This window comes from Phocoena phocoena, chromosome 17 (genome assembly GCF_963924675.1).
Source record: "Phocoena phocoena chromosome 17, mPhoPho1.1, whole genome shotgun sequence".
Lineage (NCBI taxonomy): Eukaryota > Metazoa > Chordata > Mammalia > Artiodactyla > Phocoenidae > Phocoena > Phocoena phocoena.
Window position 1 is genome coordinate 5,049,008 of NC_089235.1, and position 18,261 is coordinate 5,067,268.

At 47.3% G+C, this 18,261-nt stretch overlaps 1 protein-coding gene across 4 annotated transcripts in view; it reads left to right on the forward strand.

Moving 5' to 3' along the window:
- LYN (LYN proto-oncogene, Src family tyrosine kinase) overlaps positions 1 to 18,170 on the forward strand; it is a 76,770-nt gene extending 58,600 nt beyond the window's left edge. For 3 of the 4 annotated variants that reach the window (XM_065895108.1, XM_065895109.1, XM_065895110.1), the window contains 3 exons: positions 6,782 to 6,935; positions 9,391 to 9,522; positions 17,512 to 17,714. In XM_065895108.1, the coding sequence (XP_065751180.1) occupies positions 6,782 to 6,935; positions 9,391 to 9,522; positions 17,512 to 17,714 (489 nt within the window). Of the gene's footprint in view, positions 1 to 6,781; positions 6,936 to 9,390; positions 9,523 to 17,511 lie in introns of all 4 variants that reach the window. The other variant, XM_065895107.1, reaches the window with a different exon arrangement.
- The last annotated feature ends 91 nt before the right edge of the window (positions 18,171 to 18,261 follow it).

Sequence of the window (18,261 nt, forward strand, 5' to 3'; positions counted from 1 at the left end):
CCGTGGTGATCCTCCGAGGTGCCCCACCAGCTGGGAGTCTCAGATGCCGGGGACAGATGCCGTGCACCCACCAACCGGTGAGGCTGGGTCTCTTCCCCTTGGAGGAGGCAGTGCCTGTGGGCCCCTGAGGGTGCGTCCGTGGGAAGGTTGGCGCGTCGCCTTCACCCCAGCAGTGGGAGAGGCAGAATCCCCAGTATTTGGGGTCAGAGTGGTCACACGTGTGTTTCCAGCCCTTCAGGTCCCCGGCTGGGAAGCTGATTGGTGGGCGCCCGATGGTCATGCCTTTCCTTCTCACAGCACATTTGAAAGACCTCCCTGGAGGATGGCCATGAGGCTGGGGGGTGGCTTATTTCGCACCTGACAAGATGAGGTTGGCCTCTAACTCAGAAAGCATCATTTAAAAAAATATATATATTTATTTATTTTTGGCTGTGTTGGGTCTTCGTTGCTGCGTGCAGGCTTTCTCTAGTTGCGGCCAGCAGGGGCTACTCTTGGTTGCGGTGTGCGGGCTTCTGATTGTGGTGGCTTCTCTTGTTGTGGAGCACGGGCTCTAGGCATGCGGGCTTCAGTAATTGTGGCACATGGGCTCAGTAGTTGTGGCTCGTGGGCTCAGTAGTTGTGGCTCACGGGCTCTAGAGTGCAGGCTTAGTAGTTGCGGCGCACAGGCTTAGTTGCTCCGCGGCATGTGGGATCTTCCCGGACCAGGGCTCGAACCCGTGTCCCCTGCATTGGCAGGCAGGTTCTCAACCACTGCGCCACCGGGGAAGCCCAGGAAGCATCATTTTTAATATATCCTCTGTGCCTAGAACTTTCACTGGGTACTAGATGCCTGGGATTTCACCAGAAGCTGCTGTGTTACTGGCTCAGGTTGGGATCCCAGTGGGTCACTCACTTACCTAGTAGTTCCTGTCTGTCCTCCCAGGACAGCAGTGCATGCGTGTACACGCACACATGCACACACACACATGCACGTAGAAACATCAAACAGAGAATATGTCACCATATGTTTCCACTGAAGGTACAAAAAGAGGAACTAGGAAATGTACGCCCGCCACGCTATTTGGGCTGAAGAGCTCAAGAAACGACAAGCACATGTAACCCTAAATCAGGTAGCTTTAAACCAGGAGTACAGACACTTCACTAAAGTTATCTCCTTGTATGATTATTCTCATTTTAGGTAATAGGGCTGCTTTTCTACTTCAAATGCCCAGTAGCTTCACACACAGACTCTCTAATACAGAGTTGGAAATTAGCACATGGAGACGAGACATTTTTAGTTCTTCTTTAGTGCTGGCAGGTGGTTTAGAAAGTCAAGGTTTTCTCGTGTTTGTGCATCACTGAGCCTGATGCTGGCATGATGCTGGCGTGGCCCAAGAGGTAGAGAATCCCCTCAGATTATTTAAAGCTGAAAGATTCAATCCAGTTTCCTAAGCCCCCTAAGCAGCGGCCCGGCCCCAGAACCACGATGTGGAGAAAGCGCTTCCGGATTCCCTGCCTCTGAGCTGTAAGGTTGGAGTCCTTCTCCCTTAGTTACAAGAAAAACAAAAGCTCAGGACACACGTTCTGAGCTGCTGATGTACGAGGACTAGCCCGCATCCCCGTTATCTGGCCCATCACCTCCCCAGCTTCAGCATGGCACCCGCCTCTCCCCACCTGGGCTTTTTCCTGCTGGCTCTGCCCATCTTTGCTCCTTCTTTTTCTTCAGCTGAGTTGTTGGGGAATTCCTTTCCCCAGCGTTAGGAGGACAACAGTCCATCTACTCGTGGTGTTGAGACCGAGATTTCATTCCAATCTGTCTAGAACTTTAAATCCTAAAATAGCTGAAGTTGAAAAGCATTGGATCTACCACAGTTCTTCTCCAAGTTCGGTGTGCATACAGATCACCCAGAGAGCTTGTTAAAATCCGGGTTCTGATCGAATAAATCAGGGTCAGAATCAAGCTCCCGGAAGGTGATGAGGGACAAGGGCCATTCTCCACCCAGACTGCAGGTCACAGCCACCTAGGGAGGCCTCATTCCTAGAGATCCATGTTTAGGTGATTTAGGATGAGACCCGGGTTAAGATAAGGTGCCCGGTACACAGCCAGAGTTAAGAAACACTGGTGTAAGGGTTTAAACTTCATTTAATGGCTAAATACACAGAAGGGAAATTGAAGTCACTTCCAAACCATTGCCCTAACCTGTGGTGTGACCCTAGGAAAGTAATTTCCTTTTAGCCCCATCAAATTTCCAAAGGGAAAGATATTTATTGCTTTTTTCTTGCAATATATATAGGGCTATTTGAATGAAAGAATATTGTCCTGCTTAATTTTAGCCTGGTTATTTTCATTCTGACAGAGCCTTAACCTCATTCAAGCCCAGAATAGATCATCATCCATCTTATTTCTCTCTTTTGAGTCATAGGGCAAAATGGGCTTTACACCTTCTTTGCTCAGTTTAGCTTCTTCTAGACCAAGAAATCAAAATGGGGCAAGTTGCCCCCAAGGGAGTGAAAATTGGTTCTTGGCAGATGGGAAAATCTTAGATATTACGATAGTTTGTGGCCCTCCAGAGCTCAGGCCTACCTGACAAAATCCTATTTCTTTGTATTTAATTTAAAAATTTTTATTTAATTAAAACTTTCTCCTTAGGAGATGATAATGGAAAAAGGTTGAGAAACCCTGTTCTAGACAAAGACAATCCAAACCAAGCTTGTATGTCCTTCCTGAGATGGATATCCTGAGCTCTGCCTGGGGAAGGTTTGTGGTAGCTTTTCTGAGAGGTGAAATTTGGGTTTAACAACAATGAATTCCAGGAGGAAACTTCAAAAGCATTTTTTTCTCTTCTCAGTAAACTAATATTCTCTCGATGAAAAATCTGAGTTCCAGAAGCATCTAGTTATGAGCTCTCTTGCCGATGGAACATTCTGGAATGTGACCTGGTGGTCAGACACTCCTGGGTGTCAGTCCTGGCTCTCTCCTTCCCTCCTGGCTTGCATCAGGTTCTTGTACCTCTCTAAGCTTCATTTGCATGCGTACAATGGAAATAAAACTTACCCGATGGAGTTGTTATTCAGATGAAACGTGAATTGGGTGTAATGGATGTAGAACAGTATCTGGTACGTAAAAAGTGCTCCATTAGTGGTGGGAGAAGTAGTGGTTATTAATGTCTAACTATCCATCTATATATCTACCTACCTACCTATCAATCAGCCACCTACCTGTTACCATCATCATCTAAGTGAAATATCTGTGGGCACAAAGCAATCTCCCGAAACAGACTGTGTCCTCACCACACTGGAGCGACTCCACATAACTCCTTCACAGATCAGCCTTTCTTTTTTTATTTTATTTTTATTTTTGCTGTGTTGGGTCTTCGTTTCTGTGCGAGGGCTTTCTCTAGTTGCGGTGAGCGGGGGCCACTCTCTATCGCGGTACGCGGGCCTCTCACTGTCGCGACCTCTCTTGTTGCGGAGCACAGGCTCCAGACGCGCAGGCTTGGTAGTTGTGGCTCACGGGCCTAGTTGCTCCGCGGTATGTGGGATCCTCCCAGACCAGGGCTCGAACCCGCATCCCCTGCATCGGCAGGCAGATTCTCAACCACTGCGCCACCAGGGGAGCCCTCAGATCAGCCTTTCTGAGCTAATGGGATTAACGGATACACACTACTATATATAAAGTAGACAAAGAACAAGGACCGACTGTAGAGCACAAGGAGCTATACTCAGTATCTTGTAATAACCTGTGATGGAAAAGAACCTGAAAAAGAATACATATATACCTATGTATAACTGAATCACTTTGCTCTACACCTGAAACATTGTAAGTCAACCATAATTTAGTTAAAAAGAAAGTAGGAGGTGAGCGCTCCCCTCTCCCCGGGTGCCCGAGGATGGCTAAGCCTGGGGGGATGCATTTATGCAACAGCTCTTTCTGCAGTGCTGACAGCGGTTAGACTAAGTGGCCTGGAGAAGCAAGAACGTATTCGTGCAAGCGAAGTTGATCCTAGATCCCGTTAGCCGAAGTGGCCTATGATTTCTTCCTGCTGTTGCGAAATAGAGAAACAGAGTTGGATTTACTTTAGCCAAAGTAAATACAACAACCAAAAAAAAAAAAAGATTAAGGTTTTAAAAAGAAAGAAAGAAACCAAGAAAGAAAAATGCATATAGACCAGGGAAATAATACTTTTTATGTAAGAAGAGAATTGTAGTCTTTTGTGACCTCAAAACCAGCCCTCTCCGAAAGCTTTTGTTTTGCTCTCATATCTATTGTTTATTCCACTTGGCAAGCACTGTTGTTTAGAAACTTGCTCTTGGTGAACGCTGTTATTATTGTTTGGCATACGAGCCCCTCAAAGCACTGTGACGTGGAAAAGAAAGCCAAGCTAAGCTGGGCTTGCCGCAAGTCTGTTATTGTCTCAGAGAATCACGTTCAAAAATGCATTCGGGTTTGTGTAAATGCAGAACTCGGGTGAGTGTGATAAAAGCCTTACCCACAAGTTCCCAGGACACTTTTATTTATTTATTTATTTTTAATTAATTAATTTATTTATTTATTTGTGGCTGCACTGGGTCTTCGTTGCGGTGCGCGGGCTTCCCATTGTGGTGGCTTCTCTTGTTGCGGAGCACGGGCTCTAGGCGCACGGGCTTCAGTAGTTGCGGCTCGTGGGCTCAGTAGTTGCGACACGTGGACGTGTTGGGATTGCAGCCAGCTTCGGCTCTTCCCGGTTCCTGGCCCATTTGTCTAGAATCATTGGGATGTTACATGAGGGCTCAAGAACAGGAGCGTGCCCTAAGGGGTTTACATTCCTGCAATGCCCAGGTAAGCAGGGGGCCCTGGGACCACACACACTGGAGGAGAAGGAGGGTCAGGGAAGACCTCTCAGCGGAAGGGCCGTCTCCCCTGAGACCTGCGGGATGAACTGCCCTGCGACAGGGGCTGCAGGAGCCAGGACCCTGGAGGGAGGCAGTGGTGGAAGGTGGAGGATAATGGACCAGTCACCCAGGGCCTTGGAAGCAGCGCTAAGGGGTTCAGACGTTATCTGGAGGCTAGTTTTATGCAGGGAGTGACCTGGGTGGTCTTGCACAAAGGATTAAGGTATTCCTTTCGAGGGATGCTGTGTGAGGCTGGCCCAGCCATCCAGGCAGGGGCTGGACCCCGAGTCCACTCAGCAGGTGTCACGTGGCCTGGGTCTTCTCCACCCTACCAGCCCAGCCTGCGTGCCACACACGTTATTCTTGGTCATAGTCAAGGTGTACGTTGTCACATTGTCGTTTCTACTAAAGAAGATGCTCAGACCTCTTCCATGCTTTCAGATTTATGATGTTACCTGTTCAAGACTCTTTGGGGCGAGTCACAGGCGAGCCCCTGGGCTGCCAGGACTTTGGGACTGAGCTGCTGTATTCTGATTATTATATGGCAGATTTTCTGGCCACAGAACTAGCAGCTGGCAAATTCCTGTGGCAGAGAGCAAACAGCGTAGCATCCTGGTAATATTAAAAACCCAGCACGCTTACCAAAGAACTTTCTTCGGCTCTGAGAGGAGAGGAGTGACATGGCTGAAGCTTCCAGTAGATACACGTGAGAACAGAAAAGATGTAAGGTGGCTTCTCCCTGGTGGTGTTTGCTGTCTGGATGGCAGGACAGCAGTAAGCACCTTAACCAGCTTCAAAATAATGGCAAAGCTGTGGTCAGTAGGTGCAAATGGTTTTTGTACAAATTGACCATTGATGGTGGGTGTAGAGTGAAATTATCCGAGAGGAGTTCAGGGAAGGCCCTCTGGCCAGAAGGAAGCCTAGTGATTGGCCGAGAGGGGAAGCAAGGCGTTCCAGGCGGAGGTCAGGAGAAGCACCCCCCATAGCAAGGAGCTAAAAAGCTTTTGCTGAGCTACAGGGCCTGGCTGAAACAGTGGCGTTTGACTGAGCCAGGAGGATGCTGTTGAGGATGGGGTGTGGGGGTACTCAGGTCCTCCACGCTGAGCCACCTGGAATTCAGGGTAGAATCCGCAGAATACATTCATTCCTGCGTGACGCAGTCCTAATTAGCTTTCCCTCTAACTGCTCACCAGACACAGCTACTTGGTTCCTCCCTCCCTCCCTCCTTCCCTTCTTTCCTTCCTTCCTTCCTACCTTTCCTCCTTCCCCCTTGATTCTTATCTTTATAATTTGGTAATGTTTTCCTTAATAATCCTAATTTGATTCCTTAAAAACCCGATTTCCTAGCAAGCGAGGGGTAGCAGTTTCACCTCCCCTGTTTTATCATTTTATCCCTGCTTCTCTCCTGCTGGCAGCTTTATGTCCGGGTGACTCTGCTCTTCCTGGAGGGACTGTGCAGAGAGAGCTTAGAGCCCGGGTCCTGTGGGCAGTCGACTGACCCGACAGCAAGGATGCTGCTGACCGGGGACAGCCTGTTCTTGACACCGCAATAATGTATTTGTGTTGGTACGGCACTTCCCTGGCTCTCTTTCCTCGTTTGAAAAACTGGGATACAAACATCTGTGTATCTACATGCAGGAGTTTAGTAGGATCTGAAAAAAAGTCTCCACGCATTTAAAAAAGGATGAGACATATAGCTATTTAAATAACCATGTTGAGAGTGATTACCATCGTTGGAGGTTTGGGGGCAGCTATTTTAGAAAGGACTCAAAATGGCGATTTTAATTTACCCACTGTTTGAAATTTTTGAATGATCGGAATATCGTACATGAAAGGATTTCAGGAACTCAGAAGTTTTCTGGTTTTCCTCCATATGTCCCTATATGGGCCTAAATGGAACATCTAAAGGAGAGCCTTCTTCTGTTTCCAGATCGCGGAGGGAATGGCGTACATTGAGAGGAAGAACTACATCCACAGGGACCTACGAGCCGCTAACGTCCTGGTCTCCGAGGCCCTCATGTGCAAAATCGCAGATTTTGGCCTTGCTCGAGTGATTGAGGATAACGAGTACACAGCCAGGGAAGGTACGTTCCTGGAACGACCCTTAGGTGTTTGGTAATTGGACCGGGGCACGAACCGGCCTCCCCTGCATCGGCAGGCGGACTCCCAACCACTGCGCCACCAGGGAAGCCCGTTTTTGCCTGTTTTTAACAAAGTAATTACAATAGGCATCATTAGAAAAAGAATTCACTCGGTACAATATTCAAAATGTACCATAGCTGCTGTTTGCGGTTTATTCTAATAATTGTTTTGAAAAATTACTCTCTTGATTAGTTCTGCAAGGTACTTGTATAAAATTTACAAATGCTGTCGTTTGTATTTCGATTAAGCAAGGCAAAACAAAATGAGATTTGACAGGATCATGATTCTTTGTTCATGTTACTTGTTAGAGCTTTTCACCAGAACAGTGAAGTATACTTTCCTTAACTATCGAGAAAATATTTGTAACAATAAGTCTATACTCTATATTCTGGCCTTTTAACTACAAATTAAACCATGGAAATTATCACACACACAGAAGTAAATATAACACTACAACAATACACTCCTTTATTTTCCCACCTTCCATATTATATATGTAAACCGAAAAACGCACAGAGTAAATCTTCGAGCTCCTGGCCTGTCATTCTGGGCCCAGCCCTGTCTGGGGCTGCACTGACCTTTCCTGTTGCAGATTCTTCTCTGTTGCTTATGATCTGAGGATTCTGATGGTCTCACTCGTGAAAGTTGAGTGGGTTTTTTTGCAGTGCTTTCTCTCTTCTGAAAGAGCCAGGCACTTTCTTGACATTCCTAAGAATTGTTAAACAAGGATTATTTGAACTACATGTGTGTTATTTCTGGAAGGTACCCACAGAATTTATAGAGGTGACAAACAAATTGAAACTTGATTGATTCGATTTGTCTAGCATCTCCTGCATTCGTCATACTTACGGTAGTTCTCCTGCCTCGAGTTTGCATTCTCTTAGGTGGATTATAATTTATCCTTGGCCTTAATTATCTTCAGCAAAGTGGCAGGTCAAGGAAAATAGTCTGAGGAGAAGTAGCTAAAAGCGCTATTCTAAGTGCTTTCCATACATCATCTCATTTATCTTTGCAATAACCCTATGTGATAAGTAGTATTATTGTTTCCACCTTATAGATGAGAAAAAAGGAGAGGTTCAGAAGTTTCTGAGGACCCATAGTAAGTGCTAGAGCCAGGACTCAGAGCCAGGACTCCAACCCAGGAGATGTGGCCTCAAAGTGCATGAGTCAGAATTTATTACATCGGTTTTGTAGAATTTGACAGGCCTAGGGTCTCACAGAAATAACCATTCTCACGAGAAACACGTGGCCTAATGCAGAGAGCTCGGGTCCTAGAACGAAACAGTAGGTCACCTCAGGGCAAAAGTAAGGATATTTACCCTCACTGGTATTTCCTCTGTGCCAAGCATGCAGACCCACCCACTTAACCCTGACGGCAACAGGGGAGGTTCTGCTGTTTACTCATTTCATGGATGGAAGTGCCAAGAAAGTGCAGAAACAGTAAGTGTCTTGCCGGGGTCATACCTGGCTGGAAACAGCAGAACCGGGAGTCAAGCCCCCGCAAGCCCTGCTGGACCCCAGGCTCCACCCAGCCACGCCCCACGCATAGGCCCCGCCCCAACCACAGCCCCGCCCTTCCTGGCCCTGCCCTGTGCACTAGGTCTGGACGTCACAGAAAAGTCTAAAGCAAAGACATAGTGAAGGCAAATGTATTTTTAAAATTCTATAGTAGTTGGTGGAAAGCCCTTGCCTTTCCAGGGTGCAGAAGTGCCCGAGTCCCCTGCTTCCCTTGAGGTGACCCTGCGAGCTCCCCGGGGCCAGGCTTGCCTCCCAATGTGACCCGGCGGCTAAGTCGACCTGAGCCTCACCAGCTTCTCGTGAGAAACCTAGTTTCATCGTCGTCTCACTCTGGGCAGATCATCAACCTACGCAATTCCTAGAAGAGTAGTAATGTTTGGTCCCGTCAAACGAAAGCTTGGAGTAGCATCTAAAATCCCCGTTGGTACAGGCTTCAAGAGATTTATCCACAAGAATATACACATCGAGATACATATATTCCGTCTAAACATGCTCTGGGTCATTAGAGAAAATGTGAACACGAAGGATACACGCTCTAGAAGGCTGATGTGTTGGGACAGGTGTACAGGCTAAGAATAGATGCCTTTCCATTCGGTGTCATGTTCTCATGTTTCAAGTGTGCTAGTTGTGATTTCGCTAAGTTTCGCTAAGAAACTTTGCTTCTTAAGAGGGGAATGCCCGCGAGGGAAACAGAGGGAGGCAAACATTCTTAGTATGACATTTTGTACCATCTCTATTTTCTACTGTGTGTATGTGTTAACCTGTTCAAAATAATTCATTAACATTTTCCCCGCAAAGGAAAGTGTGAGGGTCACACGCCCATGACTCTTTTGTTTCAGCTCAGAGACCCAAGTAAAACACCTGTGTCTTCTGCTCTAGGTGCTAAGTTCCCCATTAAGTGGACAGCTCCGGAAGCAATCAACTTTGGATGTTTCACTATTAAGTCTGACGTGTGGTCCTTTGGAATTCTCCTGTACGAAATCGTCACCTATGGGAAAATTCCCTACCCAGGTATCAGTTACTTACCTATTTCCATTCACTTGGTATATATGAGAAAAAAGCCAAGTGGCACGAGTCATAAAAAGATAAACTTATATCCAAAAGTAAAGTAAGCCCACGGTGCTAGAACTTTATTTTGACTGTCGTTACTGGAAGGTGTCCTAAGATATGCTTAGAAACTTCTCTGCCATCTTGCCTGATTGAGTGCATATTCTTTTGCTTCGCTAATCAATTCCACCCCTTGCTGCCTAGAACGTGCCTGGCACCATCACAAGGATGCATTAGAGGATTAGACACAGGTGCCCCTCCCAAGATAAGGCTTTTACAATTCTTTCTCGGTCAGTTTTGAAACAGAAGTTCACACAAGGGACTTCGGAGTCTCTGCCTCATCAGGAAATAACCACCTCTGTGTGGGAGTGAAAGATTCTTCAGATCTTTGACTTACTGGACGTGGGGACATCGTTCAGTATTTCCGGATTCCTAACCTCCTCGGAGCCAGATTCTCCCAGCTCTCCCTTTTTCCAGGATCCATGCTGGAATGTGCAAGAAGAGGGATTTTTCCCCAAGCTGTCACATTCTTGTTAATGTTTGGCTTTTAACAAAATTAATGGATACGGCCAATTTTAAATTAAATCTTTAATGTTTAAGTCATTCCCTCGTTCAAAAAATATCTGAGGGAGCCCAGGCACTCACGAGGTGCCCGGATGGAGCAGTCCCAGCGTTTGCCCTTGAGAGCTAATACTTGAGGAGGGAGAGACCGATAACAATCACTAATAATAATCACTGGTAATAGGGCCAGTGCGTAGGATGGGAGGGGCGCCATGGAGGGGGCACGGTGGTGTAGGGATCGGGGGATGGGGCAGGGCTGCAGGTTCTAAACAGTGATCCCGGCAGCAGCAGGGAACTCGGGGACTTGACAGAAGGGCCTGGGTGGCCCACGGGGTCCCGATCAGGGGCTGGAGGCACGGAGCTGGGCGGGAGCGGATGCGAGCCTCAGGGGCCACGCAGGGGCTTCGGCCCCGACTCCAGGAGACCGGAAGCTTTGGGACAGAGCAGTCGCAGGGTCTTTGCACTCCTCGTCACCCTCACTGCCCTTCGGGGTTGAGCCGTAGAGAAGCTGGGGCCCGGGGGGCCAGCCGGAGGGGAAGGCCTTCAGTGGTGCCTGCGCAGTGGGCTGACTGTACCGTGAAACCCCTCTGGTGCCCGCATTTCATATTCTGACGGCCGCTCTGTTCTAGACACTGAAGTTCGTGAATAGCACCCCTGCAAAATGGGGACAGTATTTCCTGATCAGCCCGGATATCTGACATTATATATCTATAATCTATAACCTATAGAGAAAGATTTTATATATATATATATATATATGACATCTGATCAGATAAACATACAGCCTCACACATGGTGTGTGGTATGTACTGCATGCTCCATAATGAGGTGCTAGACGAGGCCCTGAGGCTCTGAGAAGGGGACTCTTGCCCAGAACTGCATCACGAGCTCCTGGCAGAGCCGCTGCGGAATCCCGGCCTTCTCAGTCTGACCTGCTGTGCTCAATGCCCACGATTAGAAAATGCTTGGGGTGAAAAACCATAAAAATTATAAAATAACCAGGAGAAAAGCAGTGAGGATCACACAAACACACACACACACACACACACACACACACAAACCTGATAGGACCAACCAGAGAGCATCAATTGGTCTATTCTGCAGTCTCTTGTCCTCTGATAGGACCAGGGATATGTCATCCTTTCGGGAGTTCTGGGTTGATGAGGTTTCCCAGTCACAAGCGTTGTGTGTTATGAGAGCCTCTAGCATTAGGACATGTGAACAGAGCGGACAGTCCTACTTACTTAATTATCAGAGGACTCGATCCATAGAGAGCATGGAAACTGGTGAACATAGACAGTACATGCCAGTTCCATCACTGTTATAAAACTGCTTACGACAGGCCCACTGACAACTTATCGGAGAATACTTTCTTTACCCGGAAAAGTGCTGGATATGTCTCTTTTTTTTGTGGTTTAGAAGCTATATGCCTAGCTTTGCAAAATAAAAAGGCGCTAAGAGAAAGAAAAGGGGAATAAAAACAGAAAAGAAATAAGAAAGTCTCCTCTAAAATGAACAGAGGAAAACAGAAGACTAAAAGGTGTAGTATATCAAAATGTTACTATCCTTGAGTAATGAAATAACAGGTTACATTATTGTTTTCTTGATAAATTCCTGAAGCGGCTAACTTTTTACAAGTATGTTTTTATTAAATATTTTACTTCTTGTCTAAAAAATATATTTAAAAAATCAGGTAGTGCAAAAGGCTTCTGATGGAAACTTGCCCCCGGGGCCTCACTCTTGTCGGCTCCTGAGACGCACTGGCTTTCAGGAATCTTGGCTATTTATCCTAACATTTGCTGTTCATAGTTCTAAATATTATACGCAGACTGTTATTTCCTAAGGCAAGATTTTCCTCCATTTTAGTTATTATTAAATAAGAATATGGTCACACGGTTCTAAGTCCAAGAGGTACAAAGAGGTGTAAGGTGACAGGTGCGTCTGTCTGCAGCCACGCAACCCCTGCTCCCAAGGCAGCCACTGTTCTCAACTTCTGGTGCATCCGTCAGAGACATCCCAGGAATATCAAGGCGTATATAACTAGAGCTGTACCAAGTACACAGAGTGACTGGATGCCCAAACGGATAGCAGCCACAGAAAACAGACCCTGGGAGTGTGAGAATAAAATGTACAATGCTGTTAATAAACTCATCAAAACTCTGGTCGTCAAATACGAAGTAAGTGCTAGTGGAGCACGAGAGTGTCGTTTCCCATTTGCAGTCCTACTTGTTGAATAGACGCTCTGAACTGGCACAGCTGGCACCACGAACTTCTGTGCACATGGGATGTAATGCAGAAAAGGGCTTTTCTGTCACCTGCTTTTTAGGAAAGGGCTTTGCACCTAGTCGTTGTATTTGGGGCAAATCTCAAAACTCCTTTGTCTTCGTTTACTGTTAGTCCATTTCAACCGCATTTTACTGTTATGTTTTTAAATGTGTAGCCCCTAGCTATGAATTTAAATGTGCAGCCCCTAGACCGAAAGCTCTTGCCGTGAAGCGCTCTCTCTCCTCATGGGTGGGGACATAGAGTGAGTAAATAGATCACGATTGTTGCATGCTCGACTTTGGAGATTGTCTCGTGAAAATTGGAGGCATCAAAGATAATATTCTTCTAGTTCATACCTAGAAGATAGACTCCGCTCCAAATAGGACTTCTTCTGGAGAGACTCGTGCCCTAAATATACTTAAACAGCTAAATAAGTCCAGTTACCAAATTTGTTTATATTACGAATGCTAGTTCACCAAACGTCCTCACCTAGAATTTTAAGCAACGTCTTCCACTGACCTCAGCTTTCCGAGTGGCTGCCCTGAAGGCTGATGGCTTCTGTACCTATCTCCTCCCTAGGATCCCGTTTCCTCTATGGAAGCATTCGAGATCCTTCTTTGTCCCTGAGATTTATGGCCATGTACCTTGGTGTGACACTTCTGTCATTTTTATGTCATGCTCGGTACCTGTTTTATTCTTTTGATTTGGAAACTTGTAGCCGTAGATTTTGGGAAGTTTTCGTATATTGCTGCTTTGAAAATTCGCTCCTTGCCTCTTTCCAAATCACTCACTGGTAGGACAGTAGACCTCCTGGGGTGATCGTCAGAGCCCCCTGTCTATGCTTCTGTCCCTGTCATCCTGTCCTCTGTCCTCCTCTGAGGCTTACCTTCTCCCCCTTGCTTCGGTGAGACGTCTTGTGGGAACAAGGGCCTCTGGACCACCGGGCTCACTGCCAGCATCCTCACCCGGCAGTATCTTCAGGTCTGTTCTCTGGCACTATTTAGTTCCTTCTGAAGAGGATCTTCCAGGCCCTGCCGGTGGGAGCACCGCCTGGCCATCAGCGTTCCGGAGGTGCCCTGGGGAGCGGACGTCAGCGTCTTTCTTTGCTGTTGTTGTGGGTTTTCTTATTGTGGTAAAAGAAACACAGAATAACATTTACCATCGTAACCATTGTTAAGTGTATGGTTTAGTGGCATTAAGTACATTCACAGTGCTGTGCGACCATCACCACTATTCATTTCCAGAACTTTTTCATCTTCCCAAACTGATACTGTGGTCCTTAGGGTCATCAGACACTAAGTCCCCATTCCGCCTGCCCCCCCAGCCCCTGGTCACCTCTGTTCTACCTTCCGTCTCTAGGAATTGCACTGCTCTCGGCGCTCCTGTAAGTGGAATCGTACTGTATGTGTCCTTTTGTGCCGGGTTCATTTCACTCAGGTGCAGCCCGGCTGTGGCCCGGGCCAGGTGCACCTCACTCTCCTTGCTCCCAGTGTCCTCCGCGACCCCTGCACCCCGTCCACTGGGCCTGGAGCTTCTCTCCTTCCATCCCTCCGGCGTTATCCTGGGCACCTGCGAGGCGGGTTCCAGGTCCAGGCCTGCCTGCAGCACCGACCTCAGCCCGAGAGTGCCCCGTCCCAAGACGTGGTGACCAGACATCCACTGCTGACTCCTCTCTGGCGGGCGCTCGGGTCACGTTCCTCCTCTGGGCTCAGACCACTTCTGCCTCTGGCTGACAGGTGTCTCCCGATTACATCAGAGACGCCGTTCTTCTCTTTCGTGTTCTCTTTTTGTTTGGGGATGAATTAAAGGGAAAAAGGGAGGTGGGGCAAAAAGATCCGTCACTATCTTAAAAGCAACACTGTAGTCATATTTGTGTAGCAATTTTCTAAAGAAACTAGAGGGGATCTTTGTGGTTGGGGGTTTGTTTTGCTTCGCTCTTATAAAGAGAAAGGAGGTTTGAAAAAGACGAAGCTTTCGGAAGCATTGTGTCTTTTCTGGCTGCTTCTTGCCAGGTGTATCTGTAGCATGTTAAGCTGTATGTGAACCAGAATCAGGAAACTCACCGTGCTGCCAACGCTCCATCACAAGCAACGCTCAGAAAAAAACAATTTGCCACTGGGCGGGAGCCTGCGGTCCCGGGCCGGCTGTACTTCCTTTGCTCACACATACAGGCTCGCTCTGTCGTTAAAGATTGTCCTGGTTCCTGGAGCGCCCAGGCTTCTGTCTCCTGTCGCTAACCCCCGTCCCTTTTCTCATCTCTGCTCTACTGCGTTCTTCTCCCTCCCTTGCTCCCTCACCAACTTGTAGTCTCTGCCAATTCCTACCGACTCCAGATGTCACCTCCTGCCCACCCCCCAGCTCCGTCTCCTGAGCTGGCTTCCCCACTGGGCTGTGTGCCATTTGAGGACAGGACTCTGCCTTAGTCATCTTTGTACCTCTCAGAGCTTAGTGCCAGCTCATGACCCGTAGGAGGTACTCACTACACGCTTGTCGAAAGGAGGGAGGATGGAATATGAAGTTGCTTACCTTTAAAGATCACCAGCCAGTGGGTGTTTGCTTTCTTCAACCTCACAACAGACCAGCACCGGGTTTAATCTTAGGGTTCGGTCAAGGTCTCTCTCCTCTCTTTCTTTCTTCCAACAGACTTGTCCATTGATAGCCGTATTTTGTTGGTAGATTTACTTGTACATAAAAAGACAGACTTCAGATTTCCTTCTTTTTATTCCTCTTATCAAGTCAGATTCCCCAGCGTGCCTGGCCTTCCTCTGCATCATTGAGAGAGTTCTTCGGAGTTAGGAGAACATATAAGAACAAGGAAGAAAAAAATCTGCAGTGCAGCAGCGTGGGCCCTAGAAAGGTTTATTTATCTTCTGTGGGCACGTTCTGACCTTTTATGCAACTGGGGCTTCTCCAGGAAGGAGGTGAAAGAGGTATTCCTACCCAGCCTTGCAGGTCCAGCTGATGTTTCCTTTATCCTGGATATTAATCCTCCTGCCAGGACCCCAGAACTTTCCCCAACGCCCATGTAGAAGTAAACACGGATATTTCTTCAGAAATTTATCCAAGTGAGCTTGGCTAGTTACAGAAGCCAGAGCAATGCTGAAGCCACATAATGTATGGAGACCAGGAGCCCAATTAAAGAAAGCGATGCAAATCAGCCCCTTGGCTTCAAGCAATGAGAAGCAAATGAAGTGTTCCAGTTAGAACATTCCCGTTACGCAAATATTTGAAGATGATGTTGCAGAAGTAGCCTTGAGCAAAATTAATTCACCGTGTAAACAACTTTCAAGAGATCTTAACAGTTATAAGGTTGGCTTGGATCTTCCCATTTCAAAAACAAGGGCTCTTCCAAGACAGAAATAATCGTGTCTCTTTTCAGGGGTTTAAATCCAGGCAGGGCCCTTCAGTCACTGTGTCCTTAGAAGAAGAAAGGTTAGTTAAGGGCAAAGGAGTTCAGAGGTCACTGATTATGACCCACAGTAAGAAACAGACAGAAACCCGTTCCATATATAAAACAAAAGTTTCACAACACCACACTGACTTTTGCCATGTACAGTGCACTCTGATCTTTTCTATTTCACTCTGTTATATTGGTAATCTATAGTTTTAAATACTGGTAGCTCCCCCAAAATCAATTTAGTGATCCCAAATGGGTGGTGACGTACAATTTGAAAAACACGGATTTGAGAATAAATTCAAAAGAAGGGTCTGTTTCCAATCAAGTCAAAGACGTTTCCCCTAAACTGTCTAGTTATCTTTTAGGATCTTTCCAGTGACCACTAGTGGTAAAATCTATGGCTATGGAAAGGAGATAACTATGGAAAGGGAATGGTTGGGGTGAATGGAGCTCCCCGTGTGCCAGATATTATATGTATTCTACGCGTGAAAATATTCCACAAGAGGTACAGCTCCTCACTAGAGGAGCCCATGTCCCTACAGAATGAGGTAGCCACAAAATAGGCCAAACACCCAGCTGTGGATAAGTCCTGCTAGAACTGCCAAATGAGCATGTCTCGATATCCCACTTTAGCACTGGAGGAAAATGTTATTAAAATGACCTTTTTTGCCTTAAAGCGATTCTCAGTATCAAAGATGGACAGTTCAGCATCTGAACTGCCCTGAGACATGTGACCACAGTAAAAGCCATCCTCCGTGGTCAGCTCTCTTGCAGAGCCCCGTAGGAAGAGCGGGCAGCCTGCTTCCCTCGCCGGCTGTTGAGATGTGCTCTTTCCCACAGCCTGGCGGACTCTGCCTCTTACAGTACTGAAGGCCGGGACCATTTGAGGAGTGGGGATTAAACAATTGGTCCTGCTGACTTAAGGATCCTGACTTCTTTAAGTACACTTACGATGAAAAGCTAATTTTGAAAAAGTATCGGTAGGAGATACTGTACGGGAAAATGATCTTTTTGGTATTACAGGTAGAAGCTGGGAAGAAAATACTACAAAAGAAAGTGAGATGAAGTGTTAGGACTGGGCTGTTCATTCACGAGGTCTGTCAAGTCCAGTGTCCTTTTGTCATTAGAACTCACTTTGTCTTCCATTTACCACGGTTGCCTGTTTTCACTTTGGCAACTGAATGGTACCTTGATCGCCTTCGTACTAACATTTATTTCGTCGCTTACAGAAATGTCCTTAGCCTCTGTACCAGTTTTCAGAGCTGCCAGCACAAAATACCACAAACTGAGTGGCTCAAACGACAGAAATTTATTTTCTCCTGGTTCTGGAGGCCGCAAGTCCAAGATCAAGGTGTCGGCAGGCTTGCTTTCTCTTGAGGCTTGTCCTTGGCTTGAGACGGCCGTCTTCTCCACGTGTCTCCCCCGACCTTTCCTAATCTCCTCTTCTTACAAGGACACCAGTCAGAGGCAGTTAGGGACCACCCTAAAGGGTTCATTTTGACTTGATCGCCCCTTTAAAGGCCTTAGCTCTAAATGCAGTCACATTCTGAGGTCCTGGAGGCTAGGAGTGCAACATAGGAGTTTGCAGGGGAGGGTATGGTGGGAACACAGTTCAGCCCATGGCAGCCTCCGAAGCTTTGCTTCAACCACAGATGCAGGAGGTGGGTACCACTGCAGCGCGTGAGCCTGGGTCAGGCTTCTAAATGGTACCTGTGGTTTCTCGGCCTCAGGGAGAACTAACGCCGACGTGATGACCGCCCTGTCGCAGGGCTACAGGATGCCCCGCATGGAGAACTGCCCAGACGAGCTCTACGACATCATGAAAATGTGCTGGAAAGAAAAGGCTGAGGAGAGGCCCACGTTCGACTACCTGCAGAGCGTCCTGGACGACTTCTACACAGCCACGGAGGGCCAGTACCAGCAGCAGCCTTAGGGCGCAAGGGACTCAGGCCACTCACGGGACGGCTGCCTCCTTAGGAAGGAAAACGTAACAATCCCTGCTCACTAGTTATTTCCTGGGCTGGGGTCACCGGCCACCCCTGCTTCCCACACACAAGGCTAACACTCAGGAAGAACACCCCCCATGGGAAAGGATTCTGCTCGCAAGGGCCACTGCCCACCAGTGCGTGGCCTGGCCTGCTCCCCGTGGGCAGTCTGGCCTGGCTAGACCAACCCCTGGACACGGGCTTCTGAGAAGACAACACCTGTCCCACCAAAAGTGCACCCATATCGGCCTCGTGTTTACAAGGGGGTGTGTGACTCAGAGGTTCAGAGGCCATTTCAGTAAATCCCAGACAGGAGCACAGCTAAACTCATTTATGAAAGTAAAATAACCATATGCCTTTCACGACGCTTCTTTGTATTTTCTCTATGCTTTAGCTTCTTTGTTTAAAAAAAAAAAATTTACTAATCCAACCTGTTAGACTTTGCAGGTGAAGTCAGAAGCTTCAGTGTGGTTCCCAGATTTCAGTGATCTCCCA